Source organism: Nyctibius grandis, chromosome 5, assembly GCF_013368605.1.
Source record: "Nyctibius grandis isolate bNycGra1 chromosome 5, bNycGra1.pri, whole genome shotgun sequence".
NCBI lineage: Eukaryota > Metazoa > Chordata > Aves > Nyctibiiformes > Nyctibiidae > Nyctibius > Nyctibius grandis.
In genome coordinates, this window is record NC_090662.1 from 60599297 (window position 1) to 60615412 (window position 16116).

The 16116-nt window shown below is 49.5% G+C and overlaps 1 protein-coding gene across 1 annotated transcript; it reads right to left on the reverse strand.

Annotated features, from left to right (window-relative positions):
* Positions 1 to 1706: 1706 nt before the first annotated feature.
* Positions 1707 to 10812, reverse strand: TAB1 (TGF-beta activated kinase 1 (MAP3K7) binding protein 1). Its single transcript, XM_068400486.1, has 11 exons — positions 10752 to 10812; positions 9739 to 9875; positions 9393 to 9546; positions 8675 to 8761; positions 7971 to 8109; positions 7374 to 7487; positions 4928 to 5039; positions 4675 to 4819; positions 4068 to 4290; positions 3606 to 3762; positions 1707 to 2398 (listed from the first exon to the last, which is right to left on the reverse strand). Exons 1-11 carry the CDS (start codon positions 10782 to 10784, stop codon positions 2191 to 2193), a joined length of 1509 nt encoding a protein of 502 aa, XP_068256587.1. The 5' UTR covers positions 10785 to 10812; the 3' UTR covers positions 1707 to 2190.
* Positions 10813 to 16116: the final 5304 nt, after the last annotated feature.

Consider the following 16116-nt stretch of genomic DNA (forward strand, 5'->3'; position numbering starts at 1 on the left):
GCAAATACCATAGATAAATGGGATGGGGGAATAAGCAAGAAAGACTTGTTTATACAGCTATTGAAATCTGTGCCAGGTTAGGGAACGCAGAATAAGATAAAACCTCTTCAACTCCATTTTAGTCTGTACCAGGATCACACCATCCTATTAAATAGCCACACAACAGCCTGGAGGAAAGGATAGGATCCCCAGGTCAAACGACACTTTGGAGCAGTCTTGGACAACAAGGCCAGGCTGGGCTCAGATATCTGAATTCCCTGCTCCTCACAGGGCAGAGGACATGGGTGAGGGACTGACAGCCCTTGCCCTGGTCAGCCTCGGGGACAAGGCACCAAACCTCACACAGCTCTGTTGCCTTTCCCTCCAACCACTTCCCTGGCAGGGTTGGAACGGTCTCGCTGGTAGGTGCCTGTGCCGGCACGTTCAGCACACACAGCCTTCCTGGGAACTGCAGGAGGGCAGGGAAACGCGAGCTTCTGCAGGCAGCCCAGCAACCAAGAGCCCCACACGATTCACAAGAAACCCCGCAGGGCAGAGCCGTGCCAGCACGACCTGGAAGGGGCAGTGGCGGAGAGCCACCCACCTACATGCCAGGGATCCCTGCTGTGCCTTCCGAGGAAACAGGCATTTCTCACAGCTCTGATCCTGCCCACATGTTTCTCAGTGAACTCAGATCTTGCCTCAGGGCACTCAGTGCTATTTGATTTATCCAAAGGGATAAATCCCACTCCGCTCCTTTCTAAACTGGCACACCAGAAGTGCCTTGAACCCACACGCACCAGGGCTTAGATACACACTGGCCTTGACTGCAGCATCCTCTGCTACTTCATCCTGATCCCTTCCCATTCCCCTTCTCCTTCCTAAGCTGACCAGCCTGGAAGCAAAAAATCTATCCAGGAAGGAACGCAGGCTGGTTCCCTCACTTGCCCTTTCTCCTGTAATCTCATCTAGCCCTCTCTTGGCTTTGCCTGGAGCCTTATCACAGCTCCCCACGGAGGCACCCGGCGCTGCGGCACAGCGGTCACCCCCAAGACCTCCCCCTGTTTGACAGGGAAAGGCTCCTTCCCCAGGGAGCCAGCAAGGCAGGCTGAAGGGGAAGGCTGGAGCAGGGAGGGAAGAGGCTCGCTTGCCGCCTGCCGTCAGAAGCGTGAACTGAAGAGAAAGATCGCTGTGATCCCAACGCCTCCACCAGCTACTCCAGGCCTCGGCTGACCCAACACGTAGCCAGCAGACCAACAGGACCCCTCCTCTCCTTGCTGCCCACCTCTCTGCTCTGACATGAGGGTGACACATCTGCATCTTCAACATAGTGCACAGCAGGAAGTCGCATGTGGATAGAACCAAAACTACCAGCAGCCTGTACAGGAAAACCACCTTACAAACTCCACCTGCCCTCTACACCTTCCCAGATGGCCTGCATTAAGGGAAACAATGTGCATTTCACCTACAAAAAACAGTAACCTGAATTTATAGTTTAACTCCGAGCCATAATCCAGTGCCAAAGCTCAGCAAATAAGGAAGCATGGGACAAAGACCTTATGCTTTTAAGTCACCTGCAAGGGCTCAGGCCACTTTTACAACATCAGCTTGCCTGCTGCAAGGTACAACCCCCTATTCTGAAGGAATAGAGGGTTTCACCAGGAAGAGCTGTCACACCCACACACAACATTGTAAGGAAGAGAGCAAGCCACACAGGTGCCAATGAGTGTAGCTATAAGTTATTTATTCTGCAAAATAGAGGTATCTTCTATGGAGTTGAACACTGGAATCACAGCATCATGAATTGAGTTGTGGAAACATTATGACAGCACGCACACACGCAGGCACACAGGCGTACACCTACACACGCGCACACACACAGCCTCTGTACAGGCCCCTACTCGTGCATTACCCAGAGGGAGCCCTCTCTGCATCTTTATTTGCAAAAACCTGCAGTGAGGGTTGCATTCAAGACCCCTTCCCCTATTCACAGGGCTTCCAAGGGAACGAGGCTGGTCAGGATTGGGTGCATGGCACAGGCAACATGTGTTTAGAGAGCGCAGCACATGCTCCCCAGCCCAGTGTTCAGCACATCCTGGATAGGAGTTAACTCTGGGCAGAACACAGCCCTCGGTGGAGTGCTCTCCTTCTTGCCTCAGTCTTCGCTCGCGCCGCTGAGTGCAGGGTGTCTGGAGGAGGCAGATTTCCACGTTAGGACACAGTCAGTGCTCCTTGCTCACCATGGTCCATGTTCCAAAGCCGGTAAAACTCTGCAAAATCCACATAGGGCTCCACACGCCCATCTTCATCTGGCTGGAGCGAGTGGGTGGGTCGGGAGCGGAAGAGACCACCGTCTGAACTTGAGCTGCTACTCTGCGTGTGAGTATTAGTCGACTGGAGTGTCACAGTTGGGCTTTGGCTACGGAGAGAAAAAGAGAGAGAACACAAGCATCTTTATTTTTCCCCATCTGATGCTTTGGACAAAAAAAGCACCAGAACAAGTGCCAGCTTCTTCACAGACCAAGCTATCCTCAGCAAACAGGTAAAAAGTCGCAGTTTCTTGCTCTATCAGAGCACTAGAAGTGTTCAGAAATGCTTGGAACTGATGAACACCAAAGATATCTGATGCACCTTTAACTGGAATGCCTTAAGTACAACCAGGCGTCTGAGGAACAAAGAAGAGGAAGTAGGAAAAAAAAAAAAAAAAAAAAAAGAGGCATGCACTCTGCTGGCCTCCTCATACCCATACAGTATGAGCTTTACGGGAAGGGTCTGGCAGCATGGAAAGCTATTCTCGCGTGACCCGTGTTGCAGCCAAAGCAGCTCTAGTGCGTCAGCCTCATTGTTTGTAGAGCTACCAGAACACAACAACCAGACAGCTTCTCCACTTTGCAGTGTGTACACACGCCACCCTGTACTAAAGGCTGAACCTAAACCAGAGCCACTAACTAGTACAATCCTGCAAAGTGGATCCAAATAGGATCCAGTTCTAATCTTTATCCTTTTTCTTCTATTCTGGCCTCCACCTCTGATCAAGCCAACTTATGCAGCACAGCCTCTCTAACAGCCATACAGATGGCCTGCGTAGCCCTTCTTCCTTATTAAAATGAAGGGCACCCACACTTCCTCCCATGTACAGCACCCAATACACTTGGCACCCAAGATCCAAAGAGAAGGGCTGCTCACTGCCAGAGTGCCCCCCACAAACAGCAGCAGATGCTGCTCCCGAGGCATGTTCCCAGAGCTGGCTTCAGAGCTGCTCGCTTTACTCATTCCCACTCCTCACACAATCGCTTTCCAGCTAACACGTTATGCTGGCTGTCAAGACTGCAATCAGAAGGGCCACGCTCCAGATAAGGGAATAACTGACAGGTAACTGACATGTGTCTCTGCTTTTCAACCACTTTACACAGTGTGAGGTGCAGGGAAAAACTGTGGGTATCATAGAGTGGAATCACAGTATGGTTTGGGTTGGAAGGGACCTTAAAGATCATCTAGTTCCAACCCCCCTGCCTTGGGCAGGGACACCTTCCACTAGACCAGGTTGCTCAGAGGCGCATCCAACCTGGCCTTGAACACTGCCAGGGAGGGGACATCCATGAGTATCAAGAGATCAGGACATTTACTTAGTGAGGGTGGGGGTGGCTTCATCCAGAGTTGAACTGCTGTGGGCACCATTGACCATCTGGCCTTGGGAAGGCATGACAAGAGACAGTGTGACACTTGTCTTGCTGGTGCTTTGGGAGCTGGAATATGGCACTGAGACTGGGTAGACACGGCCTCCTGAGAAGGAAGAAAACAAGAATTATAAAATGCAGTTGAGACATGAGTGACTGGGGGTGCACAGCAGCAAAGAAAGGCCAAAGAAAGGGCTAAAGAACCCAAGAATTTATATTAAACTGCCTTTCTCAGATGCTGTACTGTATTCTGTCAAATTGTCACAGACTCTTTGTCTCAGAAGCCAATAATCCCTTTAATAAGAAAATTCCTTCTACACCGAGTATATCCTCTCCAGATGTTAGGTCAGTGCTGGATTGATCAAGAGATCTTGTCTTCCACCCTTTTGCTTCATTCTCTCCCCAACATACCTTGCGTTGGTGTCAGTGTGGGCTGGCTCATCTCACCTAGGGGGTACCCAAAATTCCTCACAAGCAGCGTCATGTCTTCATGCCGGGGACAGAACTTGGACCGTTCCCCACCGCTGGCAAAAGTGTCGCAGTGGATCCGCTTAACCCGGTCCACTACTGCTTGTGCCACAGCATCCAGTGATGTCTGCTTGGCAAACTCTGTGGCTATCATGGCTGCAATTTCCTGAGCAGAGAAGGGAAATAAAAAAAAATAAAAACAAAAAGAGGAAGGATGTTTAGAAGATTTTGAAGGAAATATTTTCCTGCCATCTGATCCAAGAGGTTTTTATGGCAACTCATCTAACTGTGATGCTTGCCAGTCTCACCTGCTGGTATGTGCCCTTGTGCCTTGAATCATCCCATTCCCTTTAATGAGCTATTCCTAAGGGATGGGCAGCTGCCTACAAGAACTGGCTTGGCAAAGCAGCTCCCATATTATGACAGACTGGAATGGGGTGGCACAGGCATTCAACCTGGCCAGCACTCACAGGACAGATGAGGAGGGAAGTCTGTATAAGAGAGCTGACATCACCAGAGTGAGTCAATAGCCAAGGGAACGTTGGCTCACCTGGTTGGCCTGCCCAGGCCCATGAGCTGCCTCCAGCGCTTTGTAAAGCCCTTCAGACATGAGCACCAAGAAGCCAGTCACCCCATCCAGTGAGTGCCCTCCGTGGATTTCGGGCTCTGCTATGATGGGCCTAGATTTAGCAGCACTGGAAAGAGACGGTGTTGTTTAGTATTTAATGGTGACATAGTAGGTGAGAATGGAGGGGTCATGAAGAAAAGGAGGGCTTGAAACCACAAAGCTGAGTTTTTCTGACCTGAGCAGTTCAATATCAGTATAGCCGTATTTGACTTTGTAATCTCCAATGCGCCGAGTGCTTTCCTGCCCACGAATAGTTCCCACTTGTTTTATTTTCCCTGCATCCAAGCCTGCCAGATTGAAAAACAGAAAGGTTTAGTTGACATTGGGAAACTTGCAGGACTTCCTCCAGTTACACTGTCAGGAATGAGAAAAGAAATATACACAGCTAAAGAGAACTGTAAGATTAAACAAGATGCCAAAGAAACCAGGTGCCCAACAGGGAGAAAAGGAAGAGCAGTTCCAAAGGACGTCTTTTCATTAGTTGGAATCTGGGAAGGAAAGAGGAGAGAGATGCACGCAGCCCGACATGCGCACTCCGCGTGCAACAGTTGGCCTCAAAACAAAGCCCACATCCTGGTCCAAAGCCACCGGTGGCAGCTGGCCTGGGCACACAAGCATACGGTGAAAAGGCAGGGGAACATCTGCGCCTGTCAGCTCTGGACTGTGCAATGGGAGGAGAAGGCAGGAAGGAGGAAAACGTATGTGAAGGATTCTGCCTTTTCTTCCGCCTATTATTGATCTCTGCTCCTGAACTCCACATGACAATTTCACTAATACACTAGATTGCAGAGGGAGAAAAAGAGAACTATCTACAAGAGGCACTGAATTTGCTCAAGTGCTCAAACTGATGTGGGCTACTCCTAAAATAAGGACAATGCCCAAACAAGTATTTATTTAAATAAATTTAAGGGGATATACCTCTGGCAGTGGCTAGGAAGGAATCCCATCTTGAAGAAGGTTCTAACAGGCACCATCTGGGTGCGGCTACTATTTGAAGCAGGACTCAGAGCAGCTGAGCCGCTTACCTGGTCTGTTCTGGCAATTCCCCTTTCCTGGTTATAGCTAGAGCTAACAGGCAGAAAATGTTATTTTGAGATTTTATCTAGAGATGACTGTCCTCAGCACAAGGTGAATGCAGGGGTCCAGCTGAAACTCTCCCTTTGAGTCAAACCAAGTCACACTGCACAGATGGCTCCACACCTACCCCAGCAGTAAGACACAACTCTGCCATCTGCTGCAGACCGAAGCTGACTCATCAACATGGCCTGGCTCATTTGCCAGCTCCTGGCAGGGGGATCCATGCTATCGACAGACACAAACACAGGGAAGCTCACAGCACGCCAGAGAGGTTGTGTCTAAATCACAGCAACTCTCCTGGAGCACTGAAGAAGCTGCAATGTGCTGGGTGAAGAGCCACAAAGGCATAAGACCTCTCCCTCCCGCCCCCCAGGAGAGGTGTGTCACAGGCACCATCGTGACAAATGCTATACCCGCTACCTCTTAACACTGTGCTTCAGCCTAGCCCTACAACAACCTCCTTTGGGCTACCAAAACAGCCTGTGCACACAAGCTTGTTCCACAGACTCTCTCGCCTGCTGGGACTGCCAGCCACTGCTGCACCAAGTTAAGGACGGCATTTCTAGCAGATCCCTGTTCTGCTATGGACTGCAGCTAAATTCTGCATTTTTGGCAGTAAAAAGGCAGTCAAAGGGTCTCTTTCCCTGGATTCTTGTATTCAGTCTTCTGTTTCACAGCACATACCCATAGTCCTGGAGTAGGAGTAACAGAGGAAATGGAAGAGAAATCGAATAAAACAAGACCTAGCAGCAGAAAATTACCACATCAACAGCCTCACCAGATAAGAATGATCTACCAGGTGAACCTAATGAAGAATGCCAAGTTAAATCTACCTAAACAAAGGTACAGAACATAAGTATCTCAATAAGAAGAACTCAGTACTAGCAATCACACAAGTGGTCTGGGCTAGTTCTAGACCAAGGAAGAAAACATGTCAAACTTTGTAAAGGAAAAGGGAAATTGCCTAAAGCAAAATGTCAGCATCAAGAGTTCAATAGTTACTGATGCAAGAGTTCAGTAAACGCCAGTGCTTGGCCTGGCTCTGTCTGAAGCGCAGCTGCTTTTTTTTGCAGCAGTTTGTACAAAGGCGTATTGAAACGCACTATCCCGAGGGTGAGGCATCACACAGAACTTAACCCAGAATAACTGTGGTTTGCCTCCAAAGGAGCAGTCACATACTGACCATCCTGCTTCTACCCTCTGGCTGCGTGCTTCCACTCCTGCCTTCCTATTGACTCCAGAAACTCACTGAGCTGGAGGGCAAATCAATGTCAGTTTGGCAGTCGGACACAAAACTAACTCTCAAAACTTGAAAAAAAAAAAAGATAGTTTTCTGCTGGTTCAGTGAGTTGAACTTACTCACTCTGTAGCCTCACAATAGCTAGATATGCAGAAAAAGAAGGCACGGAACTTGTCACTTGAAACCACAATAAGCTTCTTTTTGTGGTCATTTATTGTTTCCAGCAGCTTGAGTCATTCCTGGAGCCCCAGATAAACGGAGGCATGCGATGTTCTCAGATCAGAACATGAAAATCAACACTTACCCAGCTGGGAGAAGCGAAAAAGTTCATCCTCATTCTCTGTCGTATGGTCCACGTTGAGCTGAGTCACCTGCAGCCCATCCACTGTGGACTTGCATAACAGTGCTCGATTGGTACCTGCAGTGGGAGCAGCGAGATGAGGCACCAGATAGCTCTGCCGTTAAGAGGAAGAACATATCCAAACGGAAAAGGAACAGGAGAGGGGAATAAAGACAGAAAAGAAGAGAAAGGCTCATGTACTGTCTCATCATGATCTCCAAAAAAGCAGCCTTGCTAGCAGCATAGTAGGCCTGCTAGGCAGCTCTTCATCCAGGCCTCAGCCAGTACCTCACAAGAAAGCTCTCCGTTTCTCAGTGAGCCTGCACTACTGCCTCTCAACCCATTTTCCCTCTGTTCTTTGGTCATATACACTGCATCAGCCGACATCTGCAGAGATAAAGAGCCAGGCTGATTTCAAGTGCTCCTATAACTAACAAGCATATCACTCCTTGGCCACAGACCAAAGAAACTGTCCCCCCACATTCAAACTTGTTTCACTTCCCAGAACCACAGCCATCCTCAGAAACGCCTAGACTGAGCTGCTGACAAAAACCAACTCACCCACATTGGCGATATAGAGCTTGTTGTTGAGAACAACAGCCACAATAGCCATGGCTCCTCCAGAGATCTCCTGCTCTACAGCCTTCAATCTCTCCACAATCTTCTGGTACTGAGGAGGCAGCTGGTGGTGAGGGACACCCTGGAACCCAAAATGAGGAGGAAGCTTAAACACACAGTCCACAACACAGAAACCACAGCTGGAACCAAAATTCTGTAGGGAGGGGACTCGTCTTGGCATGTCTTAGCGTCATGCCAAGACTGTGCAAGACATACAATTATTTGTTCAATCCTAACAAATAACACGGCTCTGATAAGGTTCTGGAGACGACAGTCCAGTTCACCTGAAGAACAGAATCCACAGCTGCCCAGATGCCACACAAATGTGAGGCCTTGCCTCTCATCTGCGTCATATGGCTTTGTCCTGGAAGAGCCACGTGTACAGGTTGAACTCTTCTTCATGATATGTTCAGTTCCTTACTAAGATAACCAATGGGGGGTCTAAGTAGTGCCAGTATGAACAGTGGGAACTCTGGAAAATGGACCAAGATGCTCAGTTCACTTCACACATGCTCCCAGAATAGAAGAACCACAGAGAAATAATTTTCAATTACAGCCTCCCTTGGACCAGACTAATACACCCAAACCTCATCCAGCAATCTGGAAGGTGGGACCTCCAGCGATCTCTGTTCTTAGGGCTACATTACCTCTGGTAGCTGGGACTGCAGGCTGGCCTTCTCTGCCAAGGCATCATCAATGGACTCCAGGAAACTTCTTTCCACCACATCAAAAGCCTGAAAAAGGCCATAAAGAGAAACCAAGCTCTTATCCAATGCCCACAGACCTTTGAGGCTACCCATCCCCACCTCCCTACGACTGGCTCATAAGAGTGGACGATCACTGTACATACAGACATTCAAGGATCACTACATCACATCGAAACACAATTATTTCAGCGCAACTAGTTAACAGCTTGTAAAAACAATCTGCAACAATTCAAAACAAGAGACAAAAACATAGAAATTACATTCACAGCAATGTCAGAGACCTATCTGATTTTGTGTGTTGACTGTAAGCACTTGCCTATCACTCAAGAAAGCACACTCACAAATCCATCTCCCCACACATGAATTTCCCCCTTTCACTCATTGTCATCTCCTTCACAGGCTGACTTGTTCCTACATGTCACTGAAGACTAGCTGCAGCTTCCTGGAGAGCTCTCAGCACCATGCTGACAGAGACAGTGGGACAGATGGGTATGAGGCAGGAGTGAAACAAAGCACTACAGCTTCTCAGGATGAATGCAATCACAACCACTGGCAGATGTTTCCAACCCCCACAGAAACCAGATGCTGCTCCCCTGGTGGCAAAAAGAGCAGGTGGGTAGCGAGAAGCAGGGGCTGTTCCCAGCCAAAGCTTCTTTACCTGCAGCAGAACTCGACGCACATCAGCATCGCTATGATCTGCATGTAGCTGGCCCAGCAGCAATTCTGCAGAGAGCCTCTGACCCACAAAGTTGGTGACTCGGTTGCCATCATAGCCATTGAAGACACCATAGAGGTAGCAGTTGTTCTCACTCCTGTCAAAGGGAGCAGAAGCAAAGAGGTCACAGATGTCTGCGAGACACAGACATAGGTAACAAGTTCCTCCAGACACCTCCTGCATGCCTGGGCCTCGCCCTCTTCTTCTGAGTCCTGTATGACAAACTAAATACCACTTTTACCTGCCCTTGTGTCTGCAGGAGTCTGTGTCCCAGGTGCAACCCACTTACCTGAATTTTAACCAGTTATCTTCCAAGGGGTGACCCTCTGTCCCCTTGCCATCTGCACCGTAGGAACGGTTTGGAGCAGAGCCCACCCCAGAGAGATGGCAGGATGGTAAGTCGTCTGTCCAACTGGGCTGCTGTTCCTAAGAGACAGAAAGAGGAAAGAGACCATGTAAGCCTCAAGCAGCCTGAAGTAAGGATCCTGGTCCAGTACAGGTTACAAGTCCATCTCCACCCTCTTCTCAACCCTTCTCCCTTTGCTAACACGGTAGCACACTACCCCAGCCAATAACTTCGTATTCCCTGCTGCAGAACTGGATCACTTACCACTTCTTTTCCCTCTGAAGCTGAGCTCTGGCTGCACCACCGGCTCTTGTTAACAAGAAACCAGAAGCGAAATTGGCACCCGAGTTTTACACTCGGTACAGCACAGCTCTAGCTTAGCTATTCACCTGCTGAATCAGACCCTCATGCACCCGTGGCACTGAAGCACAGGGAAGGCTCTGGCTCCCCGCTGGACTACACTCACCCAGGACAAGGGGACCGGGGCCCTGCTGCTGCCAGCAATGAGAGAGGCATCCCTGGGGCCGCCATCTCCCTGGCGCACACTGCCAGTACACACACACACACACACACAGACACAAGGCCTGCCAACGCCCGCTGTCCCCTCACACCGCGGGCACCCCGAAGCCCGCAGCACAGGCACGGCCCTCCCCAGCCACCTGCCGCGGCCCCCCCCCGGCCCCGCAGCGCTGCAGAGCGGCAGGCCAGACCACGGTGGGGATGGATGAGCACGCAGGGCCTTCCCCCACGCTGGGACCCCCCGCCCTCAGGCGGCACAGGGGTCGGGAGGGCAGCAGCCCACCTCCCCGCTCCGGGGGGACGCTTCCCGCCCTCGCCGGGCCTCCCCCTGACCACACGGCACTGCGGGGGGGGCGGACGAGGAGGTGGTCCCGGGTACCCCCTCGCACCCACCTTGGGGGGTGCGTGTGCACGGAGGGGGGAAATGTGCCACTCACACTCTGCAGCAGACTCCTCCTCTGGGCCGCCATCTTGGAGCAGGAGTGACCTCCTCCCGCCCCGCCCTTCTCCTCCAGAGCAGCCGAGGTCGCCGGATAGAGCGGCTGCTCCTCAGGAACCACCCCCCGCCCCGCCCCCGGCGGCGACCGGCTCCGCCCACCTGCGCGGGGATGGCCACGCCCCTGCCCCTCCCCCGCCCAATGGGCGAGAGCGGCGGGCTGCGCTGGAGCGCGGGCGCGCGCGCGCGTCCCCTCAGGCTCCGCCCCCCGCGCTGAGGGGGCGTCGCGCGGGGCGGGCTGAGGCGGGCGCGGGTCCCGCACCGCGGTGGACGAGTCGTACTCGCCTGGGGGCTTTGAGGGCGCTTGAAAACGTGGCCTGAGGGGTGCTGATATCCCGAAGTGATACCCTGGGGAAGCGTGTGCACCCCTGCGGGCCCTGTGGTGTAGGGGAGCCCGCGGTGGTGCCCCAGCGTGGTGCTTGTCAGTGTGGCTGGATGAGAGAGCGTGGTCAGCTCACCTCCCTGAGGAGAGAAATCCCATGGAAGTGAAATATTTAAAAATTTCCCTGTTGTTACCCTTCCCTCTTGTCTAAGGGGAATGGAGACATCTCCATTTCTTACCTTGAGGCCCTCGGTTGTGTGAGAAAGAAGCACCTTTTGGCCACCGCTGCAAGCATGTGGGGGGGGGGAAAGGAGGGGCAGGGTTGTGAGGGTCCTGTGAAATGGGGTCACCCTCGGCACCAGAGAGCCCTGGGGGAGCCTGGTGTTCAAATGTTTTTCTTAGCACTGTGTCATGTTCTGTGCAGCCTCTAGGGAAGACCAAGTCCAGGTAATCCCAAGATACCAGCTCTCAGCTGTACTGTTGCTGTGTAGACACTGCAAGAGGCATCCATTTGTCTCAGCTTGGAGTCTGTCGCCTGCAGAGGCAACCCACAGCCCTTTCCCACCCTCTTTTACAGACCATAACAAGGACAGAGTAGGACCATGTCCTCAGCCCAGCGATAGAAAGGTGTCTACAAGAGCTGACAGATGGTTCTCAATAACCACCACAGTTTGGAGCAGTGCTTGGTAGTCTTGAGTCAGGCACAACAGTAAAATTGCTTGTGTGCGTGCCTGAACAATACCGAGAAAACCAGAGGTCACTGGTTTTGCTCTTCTTTAAGATCCTTTCCAGGCTGAGGTAGGCTGTTTCAGGAGGGAAAGTTTCCATTGAATCAGCTCAGCTGGAGCAGAAGGGAAGACACAATAGTCATTCCCACCACTTTCTTAACATGATAAGTCAGCGGAAGAGCCCTCCAGGTGTGTGAGTGCTGTATCTGGAAGTGAGTGATGGCCAGCAGACAGGCTGCAGCAGCGGGAGGCTTGGGGAAAAGCACGTTTCCCTGTGTGAATCGAGGCTGAAGGGGCTCCAACATGAGAGACGTGCAATTTCAGTCATGCGTAGCAGTGCAGTTGTGGCGAGAGTGGGAGTGTTAAGTAGTCTTGATTTCCAGCAGTGGCTTGATACTCTTTTAATGACTTCTTTGTGGCAAATATATTAGATTCAGATGCACTTCAGAAACAACTGACAGTTAATTAACCTCATTCTATAGAACGATGGTTTTTGCTGCAGGGGATCCTGCGGGAGGATTCCAGTTGCCTTTCCTGTAAATCCTTTGTCTATTGTTTTGTTACATCTCTTTCTTCCAAGTATACAAAGATTCAAGATCATTCCCCTTCACGCAAAGCTCACAAATATTCAGCCACTCAAGCAGACTTAGGTACACAGGCAGAATTACTTTTTTAAAGGTTATATTGGCCAAAGATAGAAGAAAATGCTAAATTTAGAACCTCAGTCTACAAACAAGTTTCCACATGTTTAGCTTTCTGTATAAGCTTGGTCTCACCAATGTCATTTGGAGTATTCCTATGGGTAAAACTGTGAGTGGGTACAAATAATTATAGGAATGGGTCTCGCATCTGCATTAAAATTAAAAGTAGTATGGACAGATTTAGTACTGATAAAGATTTGTTTTCTTACCAGTATCAAGAAGAATTCCTGGTGCTGCAGAAATACGTGTAGAACAGCATTGTCTGTGTCATTAAAAAGCAACAGGCGAGTTTCTCTGCTTTAAAACACGATGTCAATTTTTCAGCATTGCAGCAGAAGCTTATGCTTATTTAATGACATTCAAGGTTGCAGTTGTGCACCTTGATAAGCACAGGCAGACCCTGTCCTTGCTCAGAGCGCCACTGAATTCAGCAAGGCTTCGGGTGTGCTCAGAGACTGCCGGCGTGTATCGCATTGCAGGACTGGGAATTTAGGAGTCATTTCTGTCTTCTTATATCCATAAGTGAGTCCTTTTGAGACTAACAAGAGCAGAGTCTGTGTATGGGTGCAGCAGAGCAGAACGTAATCTTAATGAGAGAGCAAAACAACTTCCCTAAAGATATGAGATAGAAAAGCTGCCACTTTCCTTTTTTGTTCAATGACTAGTCACCTCTTGCAGTTAAAAATGTGCCCTGTTCCTAATTTAAATGTCTGGCTTCAGCTCATAGTCACTAATCGTTGTCATTCTGGTTTATTTTTTTCCTGCCTGTTTGGGCTGGAACACAGACCTGGTGCAAAACGTTTTTTTTCTTGGTGAAAATACGTGTGCCAGATTCTGTCTGGATATTCCTGTGGTTCTGTCACTGAGCTTCTACCCTAACCTTGAGTGAGGCAATTAACTGCTTGGCCTGCAAAAAGTGAGTAGTAAGATTTACCAAACGAGGCTGTTTGCAGTGCTAAACGCTATTTGTTGAGCATTTCACAGTCCTCCAAAGCAAAGTGCTACCAAAGCTGGTGTGCTGCTTCATGAATATCTGCTCACAGAGACCAATAGCTTTATGAAGCGCTTGGTAGATGAAATACTTCACCAACAAAGTTTTTGTTGGCTGTATTGATCAAGCTTATTTTATCCTTTGTTTTATTTATGCTTCTTACCTTCTGTAAATCCTCTCAGAAATTACCACACTGTATCCTCATGCAGCCAAAATCTCCCCAAGAATGCAGGATGTCGGTCACTGAACCTCATCATCCATGCGCCAATAAATTAATTATATGATTCAGTGACTACTAGATTTACAGCTCCCTCTCTCACGTTGAACTCCCACATTTCTCACCCCCACCCCCTCTCTCTTTATATATTTACCGTGTCTCATTGCTCCTCTGTCCCCAATGCTAGGGATTATACACATGGTGTTTCTGGTGCCAAGCTGTACCGCTGCCTTCCTGCTTTCATGAATGTTTTCTCTGTAGAAAAGGAAGAAGCATGGTCACTGCTGGGCTGCTGGATAAAAGATGAACAACATGATGGAATAACGTGCTGTGGGGAGAGGTGGGCATAGGGCAGCCCCAGCGCAGTGCTCTTGTAGGAGCTTGGAAACCACACACAACGGGAAGCAAATACAGGATCACTGGCAGAAGCCATCACATAATTTAGTTTCTCTCTACTGATCACGTGTGAGATATGTTTAGGGAGATTTTATTTTCTTGCCTTGTTTTGATGATAATGGAGGCTGGGGCTGGAAAGTAAAGTTGTGATTTTTGGCAAGGCTTGCGGAAGGTGATATGGAAGAAAAGAAGGGTCTCTCTGACAGAGCCAGCTTGCCACACTTGCTCTGCTCCCACAGCAGACCGTTACAGAAAGGGATGGTGGAGGGGGTGGCATTGCAAGCCCTCACGCAGCTCCGCTCGAGCTCTCCCCACTTCAGCCTGATGCTTCCCACAGGCGCAGATGTCCTAATGCTCCTCACTCCTCTGCAGGCCACTATTTCTAGGCAGGCTGTAATGCCAAAGAAATAGAGGTGGAGCAATAGAGAGAACAAGCATTAAGGAAGGAGAGCTGGAAAGAACTGGAAAGAACAGCTTCCTTCCCCCAGCACCCTCCAGAAAGTTGGAGAGCCAACGTGGAGAGCTACTGCCAGGGGAAGGGGGAATGGTGAGGGAATGCTGATCCTCCTGAGAGAGAGCCAAATATCACTGCAAAACAGTTTGTACAGAGCTTTAGGCCAGCTGGATTTCTGAGGGAAGGACACGGGGTTGTTTCAGTTGTGCCAAAACATATGATTTTATTGAATTCCTGGATACACTAAACAAAGTCTCATCTCCTCGAGTCCTGGGATTATGTGAACTTTTTTTAAAAAAACTTTATAATAGAATTGTGTTTCTAGATGTCATGGCTGCAGGGAGAAGCTTCAAAACATGATTCATAAGAGCTTAAAATACCAGAAAGCAAAATTAAAGAGATTTCAAATGATTAGAAGACACAAACTAGTAATGTTGGAGTCTTATTCATCTTAAGTGCTCGCTTTTGGCAACATCTTGTCTCACCAGTTTTTAACTCCACCTGTCACCAACGCAGACATTTGCCTTTCTGTGGGCACGATCTCCCCAGAACACTTCAACCCCAAAAGCTGGGACTGTAGGAAGGGTCTGTGTCCAAACAAAGATTAATCAAGAAACAGATGGGTCTATCAACACTTTTGCATATAATCGGATGTGGAGCTGCAGCATGTGTGTGCTCAGTTGTCCCCCTAAGAGGGGAGACAGTTTGGAGGACTGGATAGAGCCCGCTCACCATCACGTGCCTCTGCTTACCGTCCTCAAACTGCACAAGGATTGGGAAAGGTGATACTCAGGTACTCAGGTGACGGGCTCATTAAAAGGGGATGAGAAGGAAGCTTCACCTAAGCATCGGCACAGGATGGGATTTTGAATTTTATTTTTATTGCAGAGGCCGTTGAAATGAGATCCTTTTTAACGGCGGGCTATCAATTACTGGCACCCACTGTCAGCAGTGCCCTGGGAGCTCTTGTTTCCCAGTATTTGATTATGTTTTGAAAATGTGTACCATGCTAGACACCCGAGCAATGGCCACCCATAGATGAATAGAGGTAAAAACTCATCAAAGGAATAAACAGATCTGCTTCCCCAGCTGGGGAAGTACTGATGTTTGTTTTCATATAGGTTTGTATCCCATATTCCTGTATGTCCCACATCCGCACCTCCTATAGCCATACCCCTTTTGCAACGAGAGTCCACTTCTAATACGGCACGTCAAGCTCCTTCTCAGGTTTTCCTGCTGATTAGGTAAGAGACACTTGACGGTGTGTGTGATTTGAAACTTAGGCCAAGCAAAACAAGCAACCATTACCTCCCCCTGAAATACATATCTCAATAAGGGCAGTTCTTTAGGTCTCTTTCCTCCATTTAAGCCACCAATTGTCACTAAACTTGCCAGCTGTCCATGCAGGAGCAGAGGAGCTGTGCTCTCATAGCAAACCGAGCTAAAAAAGCCATCCCTCCCCAAAGAAGAAAATCCAGACCTTTTTTTTCCATATAG